At 53.2% G+C, this 25,350-nt stretch overlaps 7 protein-coding genes and 1 non-coding gene across 9 annotated transcripts; 3 read left to right on the forward strand and 5 right to left on the reverse strand.

Moving 5' to 3' along the window:
* Positions 1 to 10: 10 nt before the first annotated feature.
* Positions 11 to 6,858, forward strand: NCU00205 (hypothetical protein). Its single transcript, XM_951497.2, has one exon. It carries the CDS (start codon positions 283 to 285, stop codon positions 6,838 to 6,840), a length of 6,558 nt encoding a protein of 2,185 aa, XP_956590.1. The 5' UTR covers positions 11 to 282; the 3' UTR covers positions 6,841 to 6,858.
* A 422-nt stretch (positions 6,859 to 7,280) lies between these two features.
* Positions 7,281 to 11,233, reverse strand: cdh-1 (cellobiose dehydrogenase-1). The gene is made up of 4 exons (XM_951498.2): positions 10,132 to 11,233; positions 9,891 to 10,066; positions 7,918 to 9,825; positions 7,281 to 7,853 (listed from the first exon to the last, which is right to left on the reverse strand). Exons 1-4 carry the CDS (start codon positions 10,178 to 10,180, stop codon positions 7,497 to 7,499), a joined length of 2,490 nt encoding a protein of 829 aa, XP_956591.1. The 5' UTR covers positions 10,181 to 11,233; the 3' UTR covers positions 7,281 to 7,496.
* A 323-nt stretch (positions 11,234 to 11,556) lies between these two features.
* NCU15236 lies at positions 11,557 to 11,629 on the reverse strand. The gene has a single exon. It is a non-coding gene; the product is annotated as a tRNA-Arg (tRNA).
* Positions 11,630 to 12,078: 449 nt separating this feature from the next.
* On the forward strand, positions 12,079 to 14,195 carry NCU00207. Of its 2 annotated transcripts, XM_011395483.1 has the most exons (4): positions 12,079 to 12,571; positions 12,656 to 13,237; positions 13,299 to 13,933; positions 13,994 to 14,195. In XM_011395483.1, exons 1-3 carry the CDS (start codon positions 12,270 to 12,272, stop codon positions 13,393 to 13,395), a joined length of 981 nt encoding a protein of 326 aa, XP_011393785.1. In that variant the 5' UTR covers positions 12,079 to 12,269; the 3' UTR covers positions 13,396 to 13,933; positions 13,994 to 14,195. The 2 variants fall into 2 exon arrangements, with proteins under 2 accessions (XP_011393785.1, XP_011393786.1); XM_011395484.1 differs by lacking the exon at positions 13,994 to 14,195 and having other exon boundaries at positions 12,126 to 12,571; positions 12,656 to 13,665.
* A 1,468-nt stretch (positions 14,196 to 15,663) lies between these two features.
* NCU00208 (hypothetical protein) lies at positions 15,664 to 17,523 on the reverse strand (the record flags this gene model as incomplete). The annotated part of the gene is made up of 3 exons (XM_951500.1): positions 15,664 to 16,745; positions 17,004 to 17,342; positions 17,469 to 17,523. The coding sequence occupies 3 exons, from the start codon at positions 17,521 to 17,523 to the stop codon at positions 15,664 to 15,666; spliced, it is 1,476 nt and encodes a 491-aa protein (XP_956593.1).
* Positions 17,524 to 18,905: 1,382 nt separating this feature from the next.
* Positions 18,906 to 22,153, reverse strand: NCU00209 (hypothetical protein). Its single transcript, XM_951501.2, has 2 exons — positions 21,466 to 22,153; positions 18,906 to 21,378 (listed from the first exon to the last, which is right to left on the reverse strand). Exons 1-2 carry the CDS (start codon positions 21,808 to 21,810, stop codon positions 19,057 to 19,059), a joined length of 2,667 nt encoding a protein of 888 aa, XP_956594.1. The 5' UTR covers positions 21,811 to 22,153; the 3' UTR covers positions 18,906 to 19,056.
* A 1,000-nt stretch (positions 22,154 to 23,153) lies between these two features.
* Positions 23,154 to 24,596, forward strand: NCU00210 (nuclear cap binding protein subunit 2). The gene is made up of 3 exons (XM_951502.2): positions 23,154 to 23,413; positions 23,512 to 23,633; positions 23,722 to 24,596. Exons 1-3 carry the CDS (start codon positions 23,345 to 23,347, stop codon positions 24,113 to 24,115), a joined length of 585 nt encoding a protein of 194 aa, XP_956595.2. The 5' UTR covers positions 23,154 to 23,344; the 3' UTR covers positions 24,116 to 24,596.
* Positions 24,266 to 25,321, reverse strand: NCU00211 (mitochondrial ribosomal protein subunit L31). The gene is made up of 3 exons (XM_011395485.1): positions 25,083 to 25,321; positions 24,781 to 25,010; positions 24,266 to 24,710 (listed from the first exon to the last, which is right to left on the reverse strand). The coding sequence occupies exons 1-3, from the start codon at positions 25,130 to 25,132 to the stop codon at positions 24,658 to 24,660; spliced, it is 333 nt and encodes a 110-aa protein (XP_011393787.1). The 5' UTR covers positions 25,133 to 25,321; the 3' UTR covers positions 24,266 to 24,657.
* Positions 25,322 to 25,350: the final 29 nt, after the last annotated feature.

A 25,350-nucleotide genomic window follows, 5' to 3' on the forward strand; every position in this document is an offset into this window, starting at 1 on the left:
AATCTTTGTTGCGACCAAGTCAACATCCCGCCAACAAGGGTTCGTTCTCCCCGTCTTCAGCAGCCGGATTCGTGACCGGGGGGAGCTCCATTGTTGGACACCAATTCGCAATCCACCTTGGCGTTTGCTTCCACATCTTATTTACATTCCAGCCATCCTCCATGCACTACCCTCTTTTGCCGTCTTTTGGATAGTGTCCCTAGTCCTCTACCTACGTTATAGGCGATGACATGATTAGGAATCAGCCCATTAGACCTTCTCTCTCTACATTACGACAGCTTCATGGATACCATACACTCCCAAGCTGACGCCGTGCGCAGCGCCGTCTCTTCGGTGACAACATGTACGCCCGCCATCACAGCTCTTCTCAAGAGCCTGCTTTTACCCAAAGACGATGCCACGGCCGCGGCAGACATAACAATAACAACAACAACAACAAAGACAGCGTTGTCAACGAGGCCGCGGTCGAGAGCAAACAACACAGCTACCAAGGCTACCACAGCATCAAAGAAAGATAGCGGACTCTCGCCCAAGGAAAAGGCGACATTGGCAACACATGTTGTCAACGGAACCCTTCGCGCCCTGAGCGAATATGCAAAGAACCCGCCCACAACCGCGAGACCCCCAACGCCTACCAAGCGGCCAGCGCCCCAAGAGGAGGAGTTGTTGAGGTCAGCCACGACGAGAAACCCGCTCCAACGATGTAGCTCTACCAACTCGACACCGTTATCTCCCCTACAGCCTCGTGCCCTGAACAGAGTCACCACTTCCCCGGCCCTCTCGAAGCGCTCTCTCTCGCCAGCCAAGGCCCCGAAACATGACACAAACCTCCTTGCCACGGTTGAATGCGCTCGTGTTGCCCTGGGCACTCTGCGCCAGTTACACACGTCCAGCAAGCTCACGCTCCCCGAGTTACAGTTAGAGACCGGCATGTCTTCTCTAATCGCCAGGCTGATTACGCTAGGACTACACGATCAAGCCCTCAAGGAATTGCGCATCTTGAAGAAGAGATTGGAGACACCGTCCAGTTCGACAACAGCAACAAAGAAGCCAACCAAGACGACTGCTACCGAACCACCCAAGACGGCGGCGCAAGTGTACACGGAGATTCTCGACTTCGGCCAAGTGAAATCCTTGGGACCGGCCCTTGCTCTCGTTATCACAACACAAATACAGGCATTGCGCCTCCTATCCGCGAACAAAAAGCCAAATGCGATTGAGGCGGTCGTTCCTCTCTTGCGCCAGGACCATAGCTCATCACCAACTTCCCTCCTCTTACGATCAGCAATTGAAAAGGGCGCTGATGTTGCCAAGATTGCCCGCCAGATGGAAACTTTAGCTCAATGCATGATTTCCTTGACCCCCAGCGCATCCAGCAAGGACGACACGCTCAGCATAGAACCGCGGCTTAGTATCTCCCCGGTATCCGCCATCGAGCTGCAATGCTTTGCTTTGGAGACGAGATTACAATGGTGGAAGTTGGCCAAACACAAGGCTGATGCGGAAAAGGACATCATCATGCCTCTCTCTCGGTACATGGGTGCCTTTGTTCGTCGGAGCCAGGAGAGCGGGCGCTCTACCTATGCTACTTGCCTCTCAGTATATACCAGAGTTCGGTCTCAGCTCGATACGTACGGCGCACAACTGTCCGAAGCATCAAGGACACCTCTCTCTCAGATTTACCAGGTTTTAGCGGTTCTGGCACGAGAGGCAGGAAAGGTGACAGATGCAGTATCTTGGGCGACGAAGCTCAAAGAAGGGGTCGATGCAAAGGTGGACTCGGTCGCCAAGATATGCTCCATCTCAGCGCAACTATTATCCCTCCAACTCAAGGACCCGGTAAAGTACTGTCGTGATAACCAGCTTCTCGACGAGGTCGTTGCTGGTCTTTCAGGCCCACTGCGGGGTGATTCCAATGACCTCGACGAGTTACTCAATAACGTCTGCTCGGTCAGGAGGGCAGCTATGAAACTTCTGCTTGCTCTGTTGAAAAAAGAAAATGATGGGTTTGCTGATTTTACTTCCAATTGCCGAGAATCCCTAGAATCGTTCGTCCTTCAATGTCCTCGGTTTTGTCTACGATGGCTCGGTAAACCGCCGGAACCCAAGAGTAGCACGAAGGACTACCTCAGATACGAACAACGCCGTCAACTACTCCTACAGTCTATTCAGCATACCCTTGACTCATCATTCATCATCGTCAAGACACGCCTCGAAGAGAAGAGGTTGGAGTGGGACTTTATGGATTCGATTCTTAATGATTGTCTTTTGCTCTTGGAATACATCGGGGATATGGGCGCTGCCGGCTCGCAGAGCATGTACCATGTCAAGATTTCGCACTTCTACTATCTACAGTATAATGTATTACGACAACAATCCACTGACCCCAAAGATGTGGCGCCCTTACGAGCTCTCCGTCGTTCGATCGATTGCGTGAAGCACAGGTCGACAGCAGAGAAAGACAAGGCGCAGCTCATCTTGAAGTTGGAACGAATGGCCGAGATGGCTCGGACACTGGGCAGGAATGAGCAGGCTCTCACCGCGCTACAGACCATCCGGACGAGTATGCTGGATGACGGGATTCTCGACAGTGTCGTCGGTGCACTGGCGACAGACTCGCCGCTTATCGTGTGGCAAAGGGACGAGAAGGCCGAGACTTTATCTCGTGCTCTGGTGGCTGTTGCAAAGATGGAGCATGTCTTCATGGATTGGACAGTAGATCTACCAGAAGCTGAACAAGCTGCCGGACTCGAACATCGGTTACACTACATTCTCTTGGGTGGCAATCCAACCATGAGTGGAAGAAAGAGGGAGGAAGTGATTACTCTCGAGCACCCTGTCGTGGATGCTTTGCTTCGCATTTATGTCCCGACACGGTATCCCATACGAAGACTCCGAGTGCTGTTGGCGCTCTTGAGCTCTGCCATTGGCAACCAGCGAAAGGTACCCGAGTTGCTTGCTATCACTAGGGATGCTACGCAGGTGGAACCGGATAACCTCGGCGAAGATGCTGGACTTGCCCGCTTTGTGCCGCATATGGGAGCCTTCTATCACTCAATCACAGCTTTGTCGGATGGTTACTCTGATCTTGGAGCGGTTGAACGATGCCTTGAGACGTGGAAATCGATCGTCAAGACTTGTCAAACCAAAACGGATGTGGAGCGATCAATCAACGATATTCCTGGCCTTCTGGATCACCTGCAGGCCATGGCTGACTTTCTCCGCTTGAGCGGTCACGATAACATGGTAGCTATGGTCCTGGAACTGACGGCGGATATTGCCAGACTAGCGGACGGCCCCAGGCTGGAAGACATTGTTCAGCATGCCTCAACGCTGGCTCTGCAATACACCAATCTGGGGCAATCCATAAAAGCTGAGCAGACCTTCGCCGAGGCACTGCAATATCTCAAGAAACAGGCTAATTTGCCCGGTGACGCGGTTGCCACCTTCCACCTCTCCTGGACAGAACACTTTATCGCCACCGGTGATCTCACTCAAGCAGAATACCATCTTTCTCAGGCCCGGGCTGCAGTCGAGGCTGAAGCTATGCCAGGCAAGGTCTCCCGTGCTCGGCGGAAATATCTGGTGGCCTATGCTTCTTATCTTCATTCTCTCGTTACCCAGGAACGAGGTGAATCCCACCATGCTCTGGTCTACGCCCGAGAAAGCGTCCGCTGCATCTTTCAGGACTGGGTCAAGGTAGAACAGCAGTTAGCAGCAGCAAAATCATCCGCCCGTTCCTCAACCGACGACTCAGCCATGTTCAATACCGACGACGCTACCTGTGACCTTTCGGCCACCGGAAAAGAGACGCCTTACCTAGGGCCGGAGTCGTGGAAGCTCGCCCTCACCCTGTACCGAAACACTCTACGCTTGTCGTCCATCTACGCGCATCTGGGCATGTTCCAAGAGACGATGTACTACGCGGAGCAGGCACAAAAGATTGCCAATAGCGCCAACTCGGGGATTCTGAAAGCTGGCTGCGCGACCTGGATGGGCTCGGTGTACGTCAAGGCGGCGAACATTCCCAAGGCGATGGAAATGTTGCAGGAGGCGGCTAATTTGCTCCCGGAGGAAAGCAATTCGTATTCTTCGGCCGTGCTGGCTTGCCAGATTGGGGCTATGTGCTTGGATCTGAAGAGCTTTGAGGGCGCCGAGGCGATGATTGGGAGGGCGGAGGCGATTCTAGAAGGGTTGATGGAGGTTAGTGCTGCGTCGGTGTCGGTTGCTGGGGAGAAGACGGAGAGTGAGGAGAAGGGAACGGCTATGAGGGGACTCAAGGGGCCTGGGGCTGTACGGCAACTATCGAAACCGGTCAAGAGTGTCCATTCGAGACCTGCGCTTTCGGCGAGACCAAAGGCGGCGACACATGTCTCTGCTTCTCGGTCTGTTGAGGATGCCCAACTTTCGAAACTCAGAGCGGCGATTATGGTGCAAAAGGCTACGGCAAAACTGGCGAAGAGGGATTGGAATTCGGCTTTGGCGATGCTTGAAGGTGTCAAAACGCGGTCCAAGAAGTCGTTGTCTGCAATCATCTCGGACGAGCAGATGATCATTGCGTCCTGTCTGCTGGGCATGAGCATGGAGCAGATGGCCCACGATCCGGTGTTTTCGGTCATCCATGATTCCACCATTTCATATCCTGCTGTTTCTGATTCCCAAGGAAAGGATAGAGGTTCTACAGGCCACCCAGCTCTTCTTCAAGAGAGAAAGCGGGTTGCCACTCAGGTTACCACAGACCAGGAAAAGGCGGAGTACGTGGATAATCTTCGACAAGCCCAGCAATCCCTTCTCGAGGCCCATGCCGTGGCCACAGTCTGTGGCGACTCAAGTCTCATTCACAAGATCTCGGTCATGCTGCAGAATGTCGGTCTTCTTCTTTCCGCTACGGCTTCATCCGGGAAGGCCAAAGCATCCGCCTCTTCTGGACACACTGCCTATTCGGTCGAGCTGGGCCGTAACCTCACATGGCGCAGGGAACGCAAAGCTCTCATGCTGGAGAAGAACGGACCCAAAACTGATGCATATAGCTGGCCTAATTTCACGGACCTGCCTGTTGAGCCGCTTGGCCGGATGAGTCTGGGCTTCTCACTGGACCTACAAAAGTTTCAGAGAGACTACATTGACATTATCCCGAAGCCTTGGAGTGTGGTGTCCATCTCACTGAGCGACAATAAGCACGATCTGTGCATCACGAAGCTACAGGCGGGCTGCACGCCCTTCGTTCTTCGACTTCCTCTTGATCGTGCCAGTTCGCGCGATGCAGACAACGAGGTGTTCAACTACCAACAAGGAAGGGCCGAGTTGCTGGAGATTATTCGCCTGGCCAACGAAACTTGTCACGATGCCAGAGACTTCACTGTCAAGGGCGCCAAGACTGCTTGGTGGGCAGACCGTGAGGCGCTGGATAATCGTATGAAGGATCTGTTGACGAACATTGAGCAAATCTGGCTCGGCGGCTTCAGGGGTATCTTCAGCCAGCACCAGACCCAAGGCGGCAAGCGGAAGGAGTTGATGAACAAGTTTGGCGCAACGTTTGAAAACATGTTGGACAAGTATCTCCCCAGCCGGAGACAGGTACACCATCGCGGGAAGAAAGCTGGCGGTGGTCAGGAGCCGCAATCAGAGAAAGTCACCGTTGATCCTCGCATCCTGGAACTCTTCATCGGTCTCGGCGATACCGGCGACCAAAATGTCGACCTTGACGAGGAACTAACCGACCTGCTCTACTTTGTCGTTGACATCCTCCAGTTCCACGGCGAACGCAACGCCTACGACGAGATCGACTTTGACTCCATGGTCGTCGAAATGCTGGACGCCCTGCACGCCTATCACGCGGCTGTCAACGAACTCGACGGAGGCGGCGACGAGCACGCCCACACCATCCTCATGCTCGACAAGGCTCTGCACGTTTTCCCCTGGGAGTCTCTCCCGTGTTTACAAAACCTGGCCGTATCCCGCATGCCAAGTCTTGGTTGTCTCCGCCGCGCCATTCTAGACATGAAGACCCCTCGATCTGCTGCTCAACCCGCAAAGGAAGAAGACGGCGACTCAATAATGTTGGACGCCGACGCCATTCCCCTTGTGTCCACCGGGACATTGTCATCATCACCACAATCTCTTTCACACCCGCAAGGCCACCACGCCTCTTCTGTCAAAGGAACCTACATCCTCAACCCCTCCTTCGACCTCCTCACCACCCAAAAGACCTTTAGCCCCCTCCTAACCTCCCACCTCGGCCCATCCCCTCGCACCTGGACATCCATAACCGCCCGCCCGCCCACCGAGTCTGAATTCGCCTCAGCCCTCACCAACTCGGACATCTTGTTGTATTTCGGCCACGGCTCCGGCGCCCAATACATTCGCGGCCGCACCATCCGTCGCTTATCCCCTCGATGTAATGCCACGGTCCTGCTGATGGGATGCAGCTCCGCCAAGTTGAACGAGGCAGGCGAAGGGTTTGAAGTCTACGGCCCGGCATGGAATTACATGATGGCGGGTGCGCCGGCGGTGGTGGGGACGCTGTGGGATATAACGGATCGGGATATTGATCGGTTTACGGGGAGGTTGTTGGAGGACTGGGGGTTGTTTGGACCGGGTGTGTTTAGTAAAACGGAGGAGAAGAGAGAGGAAGAGAAGCGGAGGAGGAAGGGGAAGGGGTTGGATAAGGCGGATGAGGGTGATATGGAAAAGGAAGAGGGAGAGAAAGAGGAGGAGGGAAAGAAGGGGAAGAAGAGTTTGGTGGAAGCGGTGGCGAGCGCGAGGGGAGCGTGTCGGTTTCGCTATGTCACTGCGGCTGCTATTGCTGTTTATGGCATTCCTGTTTATCTTCAGGACTGAGAGAAAGGATGAATGGGAGTACGATTTTGGGGTGGGTGGGCTGGGGAAAAGCGATATTGGATGGCGAAGGAAACATATATTAGATGCCAGTGTTTGTGCGTTATGGGGGTATGAAAGGCTGTTTTCTTGTCCCTTGGTTCCTAGAAAGGGGGGTTTATGGTTTCTTTTCGTTTTCGTTTTGCTTTCTCTTGCTTTGTTTGGTCTTTCATTTGCTCATGGATCATGACGACGTGCATTGGGGTTTAGCTAGCTTTGTATAGCCTGCGCGGCGCGGTGTCTTGAGTGTACTGTTCGGTTATAGAGATATGATTGTGATGAGAAATGGTATGGAAACGAAGATTATGACTTTTTACTTTCGTTCCGTGCTGCTGTGACTGTCATTCTCAGAATGCAAGTGAGACTAGTTTGCACGTTTCAAATACCACAGGAAACTATGATGTGAACAGAATGATAAATGGATTGAAAATATGTATGTACATGTTAGTTAGATATGTTCAACGATACGTCAAGTATTTACAGAAGAAGCGAAGAGTCTCCTCTAGAGACAGACAGACACCTTTATCACCAAAAACAGAAGAGACCCATCCTACCAACAACCATTTTCTCCTCGCCCCCATTCTCTGAACTCCCTCAAGCTACCTATCACCCTCTGTCATCTACACACACTGCCAATACCAATCATTCTGCTTCTCGCACTTATATGGCGCCTGGCACGTCTGGCTGCCAGTATACGTCGGCCCGCCGCACCAGCCCCACTTGGGAACGGCCTCGTTGGCGGGTTGCGCCAGGATTTTGGCCGCGGCATGCTCAGCGGCGACGACAATGTAGGCGGTAGGGTTGGTGGTCGGCACACCGGGGAAAATCGAGGCGTCCACCACGTACAGGTTGTCGGTGCCATAGACGCGCGTGTTGGTGTCGACGACTGCGGTGCCGCCGCTGCGGCCGTCGTCGGTGCCCATCTTGTTGGTGCCCATCCAGTGGTTGGAGCGGCGGGATTGGTAGGTTACGGGTTGCTGGAGGATACGGAGTTAGTAAGGGGTGAGGTTAAAAGGGAAAGAAGGAGGAGAGACAGCTTACCTTGTCAACAAAATCAGCAGCCGTCTGGTTGGCGCTAGGGTAAGCCCAGGTGAGACCCTTGACGTTGGCGAGAGCCTTCTGGAGGTTGACGATACCCTGAACGACAGCGGCCTTGTCGTTGGGGTCCTTGAGGTACGGGAGGTCAGACACGACGGTGTTGAGGGTAGGGCTGAGGGTCATGCGGCCGCGCGAGGTGGCGCCACGGCCAAGGTACTGGCTCATGGTCATGGCGTAGCCGTCGGGGGTCTCGAAGCTGCCCTCGACGCGGGCGGTCCAGTGCAGCTGACGGACGATGCCGTCGGCGCCCGTGATCTCCTCCCAGAACAAGGGGCCAATGTTGGGCGCGGCCTGGGCGAAGATGCCGGAGCGCCCATTGAGGTACAGGTTCATGTCGGTCGTGTTGGGGTTGTCCCAAGCCTTGTAAAAGTCGTAGAAGGTCACGTTGTTGTGCTGGATGACGGTGTCGGTGTTGGTGTGGTCAACCAGGTTGTGGCCGACGGGGAGGTCAATCCAGGACGAGTTGCTGACCATGGTAGGGCCGTCGGCGGAGGCCTTGACCACCTCGAGCTGGTCCTTGGGGCCAATGCCGGAACGGAGAAGGATCTTGGCGCTGCCGAAGGTGCCGGCGGAAAGAACGACGCGGCCGGTGGTGTTGGTGACGGGGATGATTCCGGAGTAGCCGCCGTTGCGGAAGGCCTCAACCTCCACACCGGTAATGTGGCCGCCCTCACGGATGACGCGCTTGACAGCGGTGTTGAGCCACAGCTTGAAGTTGCTGCGCTTCTTGGCGCTGACGAGGTAAGTCGCTAGAGGACCGCCACGCTCGCCATTGATGTACATGTATGAGGTGTGGGAGAAAGTGCGGTTCTTCTGCTCGCTGTCCTTGAGGGAATCGACCTCCTTCCAGCCGCTCGCCTTGAGGCCGTTGGCAAGAACCTCGAAACCCTGCTGAAGGTAGCGCTTTCCATCCTGAGAAGGAGTGGTGGTACCCGGAATGCGGGAGAGGGCTCTGCTGGTAGCACCGGCGATATCGCTGCCCTTCCAGCCAGAGGGGAAGAGGTAGTCCCAGTCCTTGGTGTAGGGCTTGTACCAGAGACCGGCGTTGATGGCGGTACCACCGCCGAGCACGCAGCCGGCCATCTGATCGGTATCGGAGCAGGCAATGCCATCCGAGTCTTTCCAGATCTGGTTGCAAAGACCGGGAACATCGAAGCGAGTAAGGGATGTATTATTCAGCCACTCGGGCTTCAGAGTACCACCATGCTCACCAGTGGAAGCGAAACCCTTCTCGATGAGCAGCACGCTCTTACCGGACTCGCTGAGCTTGTCAGCGACGGGAATACCACCGGCACCACCACCAACGACAATGTAGTCAAAAGAAACGCCAGTGGGAACAGGAGTGGCGGCAATACTGGTCGTGACTGGACCACTGCAAGTACCGGTAACGGTCTTGGTGGCCTTGGCAGCCCATGCAGTATAAGAGGGATTGGCAATGTTGCTGTCAAAGGCAGCTCCCCACTGGCCCATACCGTTGTCATGCTGACTGAGAGTGATCTGGGTAGGGCAAGTCGGGTTGCCGGGAGAGGGGAACGCCTGGACCCAACCGAGCTGGGCCCCCTTATTGCTGGTAGAAATGCCGCCGGTGACACCGTCTTGGTCCCATGACAAACAGTTCTGGCACCTAAAGACAAGGGTGAAGTGGGTAGCGTTCACGCTGGACGCGATCTGGGTGATCTTGGCGTCACCAGCGTAGTTCTTGGGCATGGCGTAACCCGTGGCGAACATGAGATTGGTGTAGACTTCTCCGTCAGAAGGCCAGGCGGTAATGAGTAGATTGTTGGTCATGGCGCCTCTGAGAGAAACACCGCACCAACCGCTATTGGCACCATTCTTGGCGGAGGAGCATTCCTGATCGTAAAGGTCAGTACAGGAGGACACTGGCTAGTTTTTCTTCCTTTCCCACCAAAACATACCAGATAACCGATGAATTCAGTCGCGTCGGTAGTAAGAGCATTTGACGGCAGAGCCATACCAACAGTGAAGCCACCTTTGGTCTGGGAATCGGAAGCACTCCATGTGTTGAAGACAATGCCGGTATCAGGATGAGTGAAGGTCTTGGGAGCGGTTTGGGCGAAGGCGGGCGACAGCACTGAGAATCGCCACGTCAGTATTGTTGAGCGGTATGAGTGGCTCGTTGTGTCATTGTTTACTTACATGAAGCCACCGCCGCCAGGCCGCTGAGAAAGGCCGAGGTGGTCCTCATCTTGTACAGTAAGTTCTAGAAGGCCACTTCACACGGTTGGTGCGCGATGGGAAGAAAGAAAGAAGGCCATGATGGAGGGTTCCATGGACTCCCTATATACATAATCTACGGTCTAGGGGGGTACGCGGCCGAAAGCAGAAGTCCTGATGTTGAGGTGACCGAAAAGGAGTGTTGATGCAAAACTTCCGATAGATGGAAGGGGCGGCAAACCCTGTCCGAAATTGCGGCTTTGGAGGGATGAAGCCAAGATCTTGCATACCAGCGCAGACCCATGGAATGAGTAGTATGGTTACCTCGCGCTCACCATGATCCAGGGGTTAGAACGAGCAGTTTACGTTTGGGGATGTGAACCAGAGCGGAATGAAGGCGAAGAGGAGGCTACCGCATGGTGGGCATCCCCTCTTCGAAACCAGCCAGCCGGTTAGCCAGCGGGAGGGATCATGATCGCGGTTGTCTTCCTTGTCAGCGAAGCCAGTCTGGGAAGGTCTTCGATGCCAACCCGTCTTTCCAAAGGCCTAATTAGGTCTATCGACGCGAGCTGGTTTCCCTTGCCATCAAGATGCGGGTAAAGTCTCCACCCAAGTCAGACGGAATGAAGTCCCAATAGAGGCCAGGAGACATGTTCCGACAATGGTTCCAAGGTACTATGGTGAGCACGTCAAGAAGACGGAGCCTGGTGCGGTTGAGGCCGTCTTGCTCCGTTCAGCTCCATTGGGTATAGTTGGTGATGGTTGCAGACCCCGCGCGCGTCTGCAACAAACGGCAGATTGCTGCAATGGGACTGTAATGTTAGGATGACGAGGGAAAGGGGGGGGCAAGTGACCAGTTAGCGGCCGCTGGAGGACAGCCGCCGGTCGGGAAGGCGGATGTCGTCGCGGCCCGGAGGTAACGCCCCCGAATACTTTTTGGGAAACGGCTGACGGCACGGCGGGAGGCTCAATCCAGGAACCTGGGTCGCTTCAGTTGCTTGGCACCGAGTGGTCACGCAAAGGTCGGCAGTGTTTATTAGCAGGCCCTTGTCATTATGCCCGCCTTTCTAGAATCAGAGAAGGTAAAAGGGGGTCCTGTTTCGGGACGAACATTGAAGATGATTCCCAGAACAAAACTTGGAAAAGGATCGAATTCGCAACCCGTCACCGACTTGGCGGCCGAAGTACGCCTTGACTTGTAACAGCCAAGAGAGATGGTGCTACACCCGTGGCAGATGAGATAAAATGAGGAGGGGAGAGCTGGGGAAAAGAGGACAGGGCTGACTCCACTGCTGTGAGTGGAAGGGGAAGCCTTGTTGTTTTGAGAAACATGTGAAAAATGCCAAGTCCACGGGATAGGATACAAAAAGTATAGAATGTGAAAGAAAAAAAAACAAAAAGTTAAAGCGACCCACACGCGACTCGAACGCGCAATCTTCAGAGCCGAAATCTGACGCCTTAGCCATTAGGCCAATGGGCCTTCGCTTTGTTGAAAATAGAACTTGAAACAAATTCTAAGAAGGGATAGCCTGGCAGCTGTACAACCATGCGGCAAACCTGGCGGGCATGCATGTACATACACTACAGGTATGCATGGGCTCTGCTGATCTGTTTACAACTTTTAAAAGCCCCTCCCCCTCCCCCTCCTTTGTTCCTTTTCCTTTTTCACGATGCTCTCTGAACTCAATTCTCGCTTTCCTATCTCCATACATATTAGCTGCCTTGACACTAATCAAAGGCTCATCCCGGCTGCCTTGTCAACTCTGTGTAAACCCAATGCTTCGGCTCGCCACATCCCTTGTAAAACATGGAGGAAATGAGGACTGTCCTGGACGCACCATCCTTGACAATCACACGCTGTTTCAAGTCGAAAACATGAGTCCCTTGTCACTCTACCAATCCCCCGCTTGCCGTCGGCACGAAGCTTATCTGGACTGCGCCTCTCTCCGTCCTAACGCGGTGCATACCATTTCCGGGCTTGATGATGGTCGGCGGCGGTCTTCTCCCAATACACAACTTTTTGCAAGTTGGTCCAACGTCACCGGCCAAGCCCGCTTTGTGCCTCTGTGTAAGAAATGCATCCTACTGAGGCGCGGATTTGAACACAGTGGTTTGCGAAAATGTTGTCTTATGCAGTCGCTTTAATCGGCATTCTCATTGTCTTCAACAGTCCTCTCAACAATCTTTTATTTTCCAATGTGAATCCGCACCAATGTCCCGGCCAGATCCCGCAACTTCATCGGATTCCGCTGTCCACACTCAACCTTAGAGAAGATCTAATTGCGTTGGAGGGCAACTCATCGTTACAATGCATGCCCCACACTCCCGCGCCTGTGGTCCATGTCTACTCAAGGGAGCCATTGGTGCTCTACATCGAGAACTTCCTAAGTCTTGACGAGCGAGAGCATTTGCTTGGCATTAGGTTAGTATCCATCAACACACCCATTGGCCTACTTAGACGAGAGAGCTCCTCTGCCAAGAATCGGTTACTGACACCCCACCCAAGTGAACCTCTCTTCGAACCCTCCACCACCACCAGCGATGGCGGCCAGACAACCCACCGCAACACCACAGTCCGTGACTCCGAAGTGGCCGTGATCCCCCGTACCGACCGCGTCCGGTGCATCGAGAACCGCGCCCGCGAGATCCAGGGCTGGAGGGAAAACGTCTTCATCGAGAGGCTGCGTACCCAGCGGTATCGCCAGGGTGGCCACTACAACCACCACTTCGACTGGAGCTCCAATCGTGGGGGCTGGGGCCGTGTCAGCAGCTTCATGGTCTGGGTCGACGATGGTGATGGCAGCCTGGTGGGTGGTGGTACCGAGTTTCCCCGCATGAAGAGGTCGAAGGATTCACGATGGTGTGCTTTTATTGAATGTCCCGGGAAAACGGCCAACAAAGGAGATGGACTGGAACAAACACCCGAATTGGGCGTGACTTTCAAAGTTATTCCGGGCAATGCTGTCTACTGGGAGAATTTCCGGTCGGATGGCACTGGCAGAGGATGGGTTGAGGCGTGGCATGCTGGCTTGCCAGTCGAGAAAGGGGTCAAGGTTGGGTTGAATATTTGGAGCACGGGGTATATCGAGTAGGCAATATCATAGGGGCAATGGACTTGCACAACGATCATTGCGAGTTGACGAAAATAGACAGCACGAACGAGACAGCCCGATCACACATGAACGCGATCCTCGACGACAGCCCCGCTTGTATCCCAAGGTGATTGACGCAGGTCGCATAACCTGACACTTGCGCTTTCGAGAGCCACCGGCCCAAGCAGTCCACCTCTCTTCAATTTTCTATTGAGAGGGGAGCTCATTGTGCAGCCCATACGTGGTATAGCGATAGCGGGTCTTGCTCCGCCATGTTTCACACGCCGAAGACACGTTACCAGATGGATGTGCCATCGTCATGTTGCATCACGATACCGAAGTATCTGCGACTGTGACCAGCGGTTCTTTAGCCAGCCGAAAAAACAGACAGAGCAAAAAGGAAAAAAAGAAAAGTGTGGTCCGTACCGGACTCGAACCGGTATCTTCCTAAAGGCCGTGACCGAAGTGGAATTTCCACCTCAAGAATGTTGCTCGTTACACCAACGAACCACGGGAAGGTGAACAGGACAAAGATCTTATATAGCCGCGGGAATGCTCGGATGACGCTGGGCAGGCAGAAGGTAGAGGCCACGCGAGAGCTGCAGGTAGGCAAGCAGGCAGTTGGCAGGCATCACTCACTCTGGACTCGCTTTGAAATCTCAGACGGCTTCCATGTTATGATCCGACGATAGGTAGGTATTGGGCGGGCCTCCAAACCGAAACCACGCATGTGCTCTGACAGAATGTGTCAGCCCCGAACGCTGCTGATCCAAGCAAGGCCTAGGCCTCGACGCAGAGATGATCGACAGTACAATGCATTGCTGATCGCAGCTGAGCTTCTTTTAACGACCACCCATTCTTTCAGTCATCAGCAGGAGATAACAAGGCTTGAAGGTCTGCCACAAAGGGTTCCCGAAAAAAGACATCGATGCCAGACACAACACAACACAACACAAAGTTTTTGGACTCGAAAGAAGTGTACTACACAAAGTCACCCTGCAATGTTCGCGAAGATTGTTTAACATGTGACAGCGTCAATTAAACAGAGAAACGAGACTCACGCCCATGCAGTGACCCATCCGCATCTAGACGACCACAGATCTGTCGTGCTGCCCGCACGCACGATATTTGCTCGAAGTTAACCCTGGCAGACAACGTGACATCCATGAACCGAGGTCGAACACGCTGCAGTCGAAATACATTGCATCACTCAATTCATCAATCAATCATATGGAAATAAGTTTCACGACATGTTCCGTCACCAAGGCAACTAGCCGGATCCCGAAGACGAGGTACCACCCTTTTCGGTGAGAGTACATACCGTGAAGAGTGGCACGACATGTGATCGAAGATTCGAGTCCTCTGCTTTCTTAGACCGGCGGTTATATGGTGATTTTCTGTGTTAATATATCTTGCCAGGTTTCACGGCTATTTCTTCTGAGATCTGAAGTCCACAGGGAATGTGGCGTTCAACTTAACTGCAGGACTTACACAGTAACACAGAGACGGATCTAGACAGAATATGCACACTTCATTGACCTAGCATCAAATCACTCCTAGCTTATCGATGAGAATCGGTTCGGTTTACCAATGCCAAAACATCATGAACCTCCTCGCTTAATATCCAACAGAAAGCCAAAGAGACAATGACGAAAATGAGTTGTGAGAACTTGAGAAGCCAAAATGGACTAGAAAGCAGGCTTAATAGGGTGTGCATGACCACAAGGGTCAAACAGCGACAGAAAAATGAAGGAAAAACAATCCAAAAAGGGAGAATAAAAATACACCACCACGAAACAAGTTGACCCATTCCCACCTTGAGACCTCACCCTCCTCTTGCAACGCATCACTCAAACAGTGAACAACCATCTAAATCACTCTGACCAATCGAGCTCCTCATGGCCCCCCAGGACCAAGAGGAGGCATCGTACCGGGAAAAGTTGAACCCATCAGTCCTGGTCTCGGTCCCAGCCCAATCCCCCCCCATTGTAGCTCCAAAAAGTAGCACCATGCGACCACAAAGACATAGAACCACCGCGTCCTTCACTCCGCTCATGCTCAACAACCACCTCGACCTCAAACCTAGCCACGACCACTTCACTTTTATCCTTTCCATTAATTTTTTTCTTCTTGATGATGACAATGATGATGATGACAATGACCAAACAAAAATCCCAGCTGCGTATCCTTATCGAACTCAGTTATATCCACCACCACCTTGCTTTCCCTCCTCCATTTGCTCCTCCCTCCTGAATCACTTTCACCTGTTGGCTCATCATCATCAGGCCCATCGCTATATGCAGAAGCACCGGGTACTATGGCCTTGATAGCACTGATCCTTACTTTGCTGTCTTCTTTGCTTTCTTCTTTCCCTGGGTTCGAACCAAACCCCTTCAGAGATAAACTATGTCTGTCAATGGTTTCAAGAACCACAGCTTGGATTGAGGCAACGGTAAGGCGGGGAAGAGAACACAGGATGGTGAGGCGGGAGGGGCCGTCGATTTGGGAGGGGAATCCTATGGTTATGAGGACTGGTGGGGTGGTAGAGGTAGGTAGGCTTGTTCTTGTTGTTGCTTTCGCCACAGGAGGAGCAGCATGGGATTGTGATGGAGTTCTGGTTGGCGGTGGGGTTGGGAGAAGAAAACATAAAGGTGGAGATGGAAGGGGCAGAAGGGGAAGAGGAGGTGGTGCTAGATGTCCCTTGGAAAAGGCGGGATGCAACAGATGGTAGATTTGGAGAAGCATTGGGTGTTATGGTGGTTGTTGCCGAGGAAGAGGAAGAGGTAGAGGAAGAGGCGGGTACATGAATGGAAGTAGGAGGAGGCGGTGGTGGTGGTGGAGGTGGCGGTGGAGGAGGAATGATTCCAGCTGTGGTATATGCCCTCGATCTCTGGACGTGCCAGGGTGTTGAACCATAGACATGATTGACTACCCGAGACATTGGTGGAAAGGGAGGCGGCGGCGGTGGTGGCGGCGGTATATGATGCTGAGACTGATCTGGCTTTAACAAATGACCATTGGGTTTGGAATTACTTCCAGCCACAACATCACCAATTGCTGAAAAAGCCGGCGGTACTGACTGGGTAGCCGTAGTAGCAGGAATTGTTTGTGAGGGCAATTGCACATGCCGGATCCTAGGCCCCAAGTACTGGTCCGTCGGCCTCATCGCTTGTCCATGAGGACTTGTATTCTGAGACTGGAAATGGTTGAACTGCTGAAATGACCAGCATGGTTCTTTCCCAGCCCCCGTACTAGCAAAGCCGTCTGGAAGAAGGGGAGGCGGTGGCGGAGGAGGAGGATGATAATGAGAAGGTACGTGGCTCACTCCATTCCCAATCCCACCATCCAACCCCATATTCCGAAGAGGCCACCCTGGCGGTGGAGGCGGCAGAGGAGGGAAATCAACACCAGACACGCCGTTCATACGGTTATAATATGGCATGTTATGCCGCTTAGCAGGAGGTTTCGATGGTCCGGGGACAGCTTGGCTGGTGTATGCCGAACCTAAATTGACACAGATGTTTGAGCGTCGGCTAGATGACGAGCTTCTTGCGCCCGAGCGTAATCGTCTGGAGTCAGATTTAGGGCCAGAGATTGACAAACTTGGTCGGCATCGTCCGCGAGATCGAGAACGGGAACGGGATTGGGAACGGGAGTAGCTATTTTCACGAGAAGTTGAAGCGGAACGCCATCGGAGGCTTCTTCCACGTTGCCCAGGTCTTCTGGTTTGTTTCTTGTGAGTTTCGCAGCAAGGCAAGGTACATGAAGTGGACCTGAAGATGACCGATTCAGCATCGTGCCCTTGGTTATCGTCAGACTCATGCTCCGAATCACCGAGGCCATGAGCCTCCTTGTCGGCTTTGGTTTCCCTGGCTCTGGGAACGATCGAGTACCCGCTGGTCTGGATGTAGTTCTGCACGAACTCTGCCGACTTGACCATCAGTGAGTGGAGTGCCCAGTAGATGGTCGGTCCCGTTTCGACCAGAAGAGGACCCCTGAAGTTCTCCTTGGTCTGCAGCACCACGGCTCTGAATTGGCCTAGTTCTTTGGCGACCACGAGAGATAACTCGGTGTCTGTGCTGCTGAAGAATCTGCAGTTCTCTAAAGTAAGGTCAGTACAATGTGTTCCTGTTAGATACATGTGACGGTGGAAGGCCCTAAGGATCAGTATTCAGTGAGAATAGCAAGTAGCATTGCAATGTGAACCAGCTGAGTAGAATGACTCACTCAAGATCAAGCCTTCCAAGCCAGGGACAGGAAACGGATCCGTAACGGGCGCCATCGTGGGATCGCTAGTCTGACCAGTGATCATAGGAGTCGCAACTATCTTTGGTTCAGTCGACGGCACTAGCATTTGGAAAAGGGTGTTGTGAAGCCCGTGGTAGGATACGCTAGAGTAGGCATGGTAGATTTGTGAGTGTTTTGTCCTGGAGGAACAACAACATATTTATAGCAGAGTGTCTGTTGTAAGCTGGGTCTCTGGTTTGAGTGTCACATGGAAAGAAGTGACCAAATGATCAAAATTCAAGCAAGAGCCTCGCAAAAAAAAAAAAAAAATGGATCAGGACTTGACACGGCAGAGCGTGCACACAATTAATCTTGATAAAAGTGAGGCTACAATTCATGGGTATGCATGCTTGCCGTCACAATCGCGCCAGCACAGCCGCCTTGCACAATGATGATCATGGGTTAGCTTTAACAACCACAGAAAGCATAAACAAAAACAATAATCAAGGAGTAACTATAAGCGTGATAGTGGATAGTGTACGTATCAGTAACGGGGCGCTTGAGTGAGGCCATGGTGTGGTAACAAGCTCGTTGGAGCTCGAGGCTGTCGAGACACCGAAACGAGCACAGGTAGGTAGCCTCGAGCTAATAAAGCCGGGGAGCGTAATTTGGAAAGGCACATATTGAAGTTTGGGCATGCCGTTGAGGGTTTACTGGACTTCCGAGTGATTGTCGTCTGTCGGACGTCGTACGCCGAAGTCGCTCGTGTGAACCTGACCGGTAACTGGGGCTGGTGAGGTGGTGAAAATGACCGGTTCTGGTTGTGCAGGATTCGGAACTGTGTTAGTTAGGAGCCTTGAAACTGGGTATGGGTTGTTGTTGATTGATTACATGCGGGATATGCATAGCTCTCTTCCACTTACAACCAACAAAAGCCACGAACATGGGTCGGGAGACACAATAGAGACGTTGACATGCCCCTTGACGATACACAAGTTGTTGTCTGGCTTGTTTAACGTTGACCAGATCAGACGATCCAGGACCTCGGGAGATGCATGGCTTGACTACCTGGAGCCATCCTTGTCGCCCTGAAGTTTGTTCTTACAATTCCATGAAATGACGATAGTATCCGACTAGAACCCATGTTGAACGCAAGACGAATTCGGATGGCACAGCAGATGAGGCGTAAGAGCGTAGGCAATTAACCGCTAGGTGGTCGAACCTCCGATCGAGATGACGGGGAATCAGCAGCCAAGATTCAAACCCGGAATGCTGTGGTTGGGTATACGACCCAAGGCTTGTTGTTGGCACACCAAGTACGGCAGACTTCATGTCATGAGGGAGAAGTTGGTCCGATCCCTAAACCATCATTTACTGACTTTTAGAAAGTTCACACTTGCGACAATCTTAACCAAATACGCTTCAAGACACCAAGGACGGAGTTTTATTTTAATTTTTATGTTGATAATTTTGGTTTTTAAACAAGAGAGAAAAAACTTTATTTGGCGTTGTTATAGAAGTTTCAACCAAACAACCCCCTTACCATCCTATCTAACTGTCCAAACAAGAACCTGCCGAAGAAATGAACTCATTCAATACTCAACCTTTCAAGACGCGACTTCACTGCCTCTACGAGGGCAGTTTCACGATCCAGCAAGCTCATGACTTGCGCGACCTTTTGCTTTCGAATCTCCGACGGAATCTTCATCACGGGCATCGGCGAGGCGGTACCGTCAACGCTATCCGTGCTCTGAAGCTGCTGGGCTTGCTCAAACAAGGCGTCCCGAAGAGTTTGGACCTCCTCGAAGCGTTTGAGTGACTTCCCGGCAGTGGAGATAGATGCAGAGGTAGTATCTTCTTCTTCCTCCTCATCGCCCAAAATACTACCTGCCAAAGTGCGGACCTCCTCTGCCCAAGCCTTTTCCTTGTCGCTTAACTCCCGAGTCGAAACCTGACCCAAACGCTTGCGCAGGTTGTCTACTCTGCGCGCGAGGTTCTCCTGTCTGACCTTCATTACATCTATCCTGTTTCTGACCAGCATTTCTTCGGAAATGTTTTGTTCCTTGGTGCTCCTGCTCTCTCCTTCTCCAGAAATGGTCTCGATCCGCTGGTTGACCTCATAAACCTTGGTGATTTGCTCCTTCAGCTCGTATGTCAGTGCCTCACACTTCCTGAAGAGCTCCGCAACGGCATTGTTGAGCTCAAACACCTCGGAGCTGACAAGACGATGACTTTCCGTAAAGATTTCCAGGGTGGCGACCGACAACCGGACCTCCTGCTGCATAAGCGGGCGCTTCCTGCTAGTTCTCAGAGCATCCACCCACGGAGGCAGGGTGCTGGGCCGGCTCAGTACTTCGGAAGGATGGAACAGCGGCCGAGGTTCCCAAACTGTGAGAGGTTCGGGCGTTTCTCCATGTTCGGTCGACACGGGGGTCTCCTGACGATCCGACATCAACTCGCTCTCGGGGGTATCAAAGAACATGATGACCGGATCATTGTGAGTAGCGGACAAAACGAAGTGGCCCAGATCGGAGCTCTTGAATGCCGTAGCCGCAGCAAGAACGTTCTGGGCATGCTGGGGTGTGTAGATGCGATCGACCTCGGCACGCTGTCCCTTGGCCATGAGGTCAAACCGGAAGTCAGCCCCCGCCTCAGAGTCACTCTGGAGCTCGCTCTCTAGGAGGGAAACCCATGGAGCCAATGAGACATAGGTGATGCCAGCAGCATGTGTGACGTAGAACGCATAGCGGGTGGTAACATCCTCACTGAACACCGGCCAACTGTCAGGCGTGATTTCGGCTGGCTTGAGCGTGTCAAAAGTGTGAAACACGAGCAGAGACGGAACGTCTTGATCAGGGAAAGCTCGGGTCGAGGCGTTCCGCGGAGGCAGCCATTGAGCCTCCACTCCATCGATATCGAGACAGACCTTGACCTGTCCACTGGTCGACAACAGGCAAATGACAGACACTGAGAGACTATCTTTATCGTCATCATCCGCATAAAGCTCAAAATCTTCGCCCATCATAAGGTCGGCAGTGTTGCGTTTAGCGCCGATGACGAAAATGTCCTTCAGCTCAACCTCGTCGTCCTGTTCATCTTGGGGAGCAACGGCCAACTCGAAGGGACCCTGCAGTCGAGGAATGCTTCCCGGTCGAGAAGGGCGCGAATACACCTCAGTGACTTCTCCATAGGGGCCATCGAGGAGTTTGGGCTCCTGGTTGTCGAGATCGGCCATCCACTCTAGCTGTTGCTTAGCGAGGAGCTTCTCCTCCCGAGTAGCCTCCGGATCAGTCTCGAGGGTCTCAATCTTTTGGGCAACAGAGACGGAAAGCGAGGGGATGAGAGTCGGAGGAGGCGACCAGCGTCGCGGCAAGAGGGGGCACAGAGCGTAAACATCTCCCTCAGCCATGGCCACCCACAAAGTCATGGGCGCCCAGCCATTCGAGTTGCGCGAGGCAAAGCAGGCCGAAGCGACCTTCATGTCGAAGTCATCGGGCGAGAAGGCTTTGTTGGTCGATGTCGAAGCACCGAAATCCTGGTCCAATGAAGTGCCGTCGGCCAGCTTCTTGAGGTCGACCTCGAGGGTCGGGGTGTCGAAGGACCACCGATCAATAGTGGAGAGCTCCCATTCGCGAACCACAGCGTCTTCAGTCACGGTTACGAGACAGCTACCATTGACGCCCAGAGGGTGCCACAGTGCGCTAACAACAGCAGACTTGGAGGTGACGTGAGTGGTAGGACCGACGGTCCAGAACTTGGGCTTGAAGGGGGCCGTCTCTCCAGAGGTGAGGTGGGACGTGTCGGGCAGCATACAGACGTGGACTGTGTGAGAGGTCAGGACGGCCAACTGGTCCTTGTTAGGGGAGATGACCAGCTGCCGGATCTCGCTGGCGACAGGGGTCTTGATGACCTAGAAGAGGAAAACCATGTCAGTACCCAATGTGGCCATCTTGGATGCGCCGTATGCGCCGAGTCTCGGGGATTTGTAGCCACATACCCTGTAGCCTGGTCCCTGGGGAAGACGGCTTGTCTCCTCATCGTAAACCTCAAAGGAGCTATCGGAGCTATCTCCGTTGAGGTGGCTTGCGGAGCCGGTCCGTGACTGTTGGGCCTCCCAGGCGTCTTTGAGATCGGCAAGATCTCCCCATCTGATTTCCCTTCCTCTGGCAACAAAGACCTCGTTTCCTCGGTGTGCGATGGTGCGATTGGGTCCCTGACTGGCGTTCCTGGAGGAAGCTATCGAAGCGGGGAGCCGGTTGGTTTCCTCGGCCTGCTCAAAGAGCTTATGGCCGGGGTTTGGCTCCTGGAGCCAGGGCGCCGAGAAGCTCCGGATTTTGGGCATCCCGACTGTGCTTGGTGGTTTTGTGCTAAGAGCTGTCTGTTGTCGCTATACTATCCAACTCGAGCCTGATGAATCCTACAGATGACGGTGGTTCGTGTGGCGCAATGAAAACCGAAGTTGGTGTCTGGCTAGGCAGAAATAGTAGCTTGTGTTGAGGTCCTGCTATGTCCTAGCATGCACGGGCCGGTTTTTGTCGTCGTGCTGCACTTCGCTTTCTCTGCTGAAGTAATGTATGTAGGTGGGGAGGTAATTGGCTATGTAGGTAGGCAGGCGCACTATGGTCGAGGTACGTATGTATTTGATGTACCGGTACTATTAATGTGATGGCGGTTCTCGGTTTTTGAAGATGAAAAAAAAAAAAAAAAAAGGTGATCAAGAGCAAGTAGAACAGAAGCCAAGGGAGGGAAGACAAGGAGAGAGATTGGGATCCCTTTTTGAAGTGGCAGGCCCCTCGATCGATCCCATGGGAGAAAAAGCCAGGAAAGCGAAGTTTGCTAGTGGTCTCGGTTGGCTGGTCAGGATGGTAACAACAAGGTTTGACTAGCGTGTAGTGCTACGGACCTGATGGATGCCCGTGGATGGACGAGTGCTGGATGCCACTATTGTCCAGTCCGAGCCAGTGCTGTAAATGAGGCGTCCAGGGCGTCACTAGAGGCGTCCGCTTCCGTGCCTATGCCGTATATTTTCCGTTGCTTGCCTTGATCGATCGTGTTAGCTTCATTTTAGCGCGTTTCCACTCCTTCCACAGCCCTTTAGTCCGTTTCAACTGTCCGCCGGTGTTCAGTCCAGACCGTGCTCGCCGCCTCGTCTCACACCATCGGTCATTGATCAACAGGAGACAGGCAGGCCGCCCGGGATGAGAGGGGATGGAATGGCCGAATGGAGGTCTTAACGGAGACCTAGCTGTATACATACTATAAATGGTAAGCCCGAGGTAGGTACAGTTGTGCTGTGACGCGCCTGTAAATTGGGTGCCAGATTGCGGTCCAATCGGCTGGCAATGGTTGTTGGATCAACGACAAAGCGCCTCCACCAAGTCCTCCTGCCCTTGCTTCCATCGCTCTGCCCTTGCCTGCCGTCGTCATATTTGCGGGCACCTCGTAAGATAGGGTACCTGACCCACCACCAACGGCTTCCGTCGCCCGTTACAGTGCCAAGACTACCTGGATTGCCATGCAGTGATGTCCGATGCACTGTGACACTGTGCGCCAACAGGACTAAGTGTAACTGACCTGAGCTGAACTGAACTGTGAACGAAGCCTGCAGTGCTGCTGTCGCGGTACACGGGCACACCAGTCGCGCTCAGAAAGTAGCTGCGCCTGTACTTCCACTTTAGCGGGCAACCTAAGTTACCTCTTAGGTAGGTCCAATTCCATTGGCAAGGGAAACCACTGCATCATCCCCATCGACGTCTCAGAACTCCAAACCATTGAACTTCCACTTGGGCTGACAGCTTTTGATTTTCCTTCTTCTTCGCAGTTGCAGGGCACCTTTCACCCAAGAGCAGATAATCCATCTTCACTACCAGGTAACCATGTTGAACACTCGCCAAAGGAGCACCGTAGAGCGCCTTGACAGGCCAAGTGCATACTTTTTCAACAAGGTGAGTGCTCCTGACGGCATTTCCATGCCCAAACATTGCCAATCTCTCCTGTCCATAATTAGCACCCCGTCGACCGCTGACCCATCCACTCAACACAGAATAGGCGCAACAGACGTCACGACCGGGACCACCGCGATGGAGAAAACGAAGACAGTAACATGCATCCCGAAGCGTTCGATGACCCGTTGAAGGATGCGACCACGCTCTACGTCGGCAATCTGCAAGTTTGCCCCACGCTGCCAGTCCTTAATTAAAAAAATCAAAAAAAAATCAAAAGAAACAAGAACTAACCGAATGTACCTCGGCAGTTCCTTCTACACTACCGAAGAACAGGTTTACGAACTCTTTAGCAAATGCGGCGAGATCAAGCGCTTGGTCATGGGCCTCGATCGCTTACAAAAGACACCGTGCGGTTTCTGCTTCGTCGAATACTACACCCATCAGGACGCTCTCGATTGCATGAAGTACATTGGCGGCACCAAGTTGGACGAGCGCATCATCCGAACCGATCTCGACCCAGGCTTCGAGGAAGGGCGACAGTACGGCCGTGGAAAGTCGGGCGGCCAAGTTCGTGATGAGTACCGTGAGGACTACGACGAGGGCCGCGGTGGTCTTGGCCGGCAAATCCAGGCCGAGAGAATGAGGGAGCATGACCACAAGCGCTACGACGATAACGACGAACAATACGGCCGCTTGCGCTAGAGTTGTCATTGCATGGGAGTTACGTGGGACAATGAGGGAGTGCATCATGATCCAGTGCACAGATATTCAACCAGTCGTCATGACAAATCGACACAAAATATGCAAGCCGGCTCTGAAATTACGAATTTTGTTCATTCAGGGCAAGTGGAGGCGGAACAGAGAAGCGTAAAAGACAAATACCCCCTTGGAAGACATGATATTCGTTGTTGTATTGGTATCTTGCTATGGTATTTCGGGAAATTATTGATTTCCCATCCATTCGGTATGGCTCCACACATTCTTCTGTGATGCTCGCCTGGCCGTGTTTGCGCTGCTCTCTGCAGTGGTATCTCAACATGGAGCGAGCAGGAGTGTCCATGATGGACAGGACCTCCAAGTCAGTCAGTCTCTTTGCGAGACGAGACAGGAGGCCTCCTCTTCTTTGCCCCAAGCAAACGGTCCTGTTAGCGGTATCTCCAATGTCACCCATGCCATTTCGCTGCGTAATGTTACAAGTGATATACATGCTTGCACGATATCGTCCATCGTCCGGGTCGAAGGTCTTAGTAACCGGGAGGGTTGACTCTCTGGGACACACGGGTCCACTTGGGAAGCTCTGGAAAAGGAATGCCGTATTAGCCTTGGTCTTTGACTGCTGTGAAGTGATGCACAAGGGTGGCCCGTACTGTGGATGCCCTTGCGGTACCTCTTCTCCTTGCGGTCGAAGATGGTGTACTTGTCCTTGGGCAGCATCTCGGCCTCGGTGGGCATCTCAGCCCTCCAGCGTTCCACCGCCTTGACGGTCTCACCCTTCTTGGCAAGAGCGTTCTCAATGGTGGCGACGACGTTGTCAACGGCCCTCAGTCTGCGGCGCTGCCTGAGCTTCTGGAACTTGGACATGCGCCATGGGATCTTCCTGTTTGCCGCGACATGATTAGCATTTCCGGTAGAACCTTTGGCGCAACTGCAACATAGGGTAGTCGCTTACCAAAGAAGACCCCCGGAGAGGGGGTTGGTGAATCTGAAAGCCCCAAACATTGTGGTGGTGGTGGTGGATGTTTGGGGGGGGAGAGCTGCAACCGGTTCGCTTCGTCAGGATGGGTCCCGAAGGTATCGCGGGAATCGGCGCGGGCGGGCGGTCGTCGTCCAAAGTCCAAACAGTCCCGTCCAAAAAAAATCGCGGGTCCGTTCGCCAACCCCAACCCCGAAAGAACACCAGCTCGAGAGCGGATGCCAAGACCCAGTCTCAGATAGTA

This window comes from Neurospora crassa, linkage group III (genome assembly GCF_000182925.2).
Source record: "Neurospora crassa OR74A linkage group III, whole genome shotgun sequence".
In the NCBI taxonomy this organism is placed as follows: Eukaryota; Fungi; Ascomycota; class Sordariomycetes; order Sordariales; family Sordariaceae; genus Neurospora; species Neurospora crassa.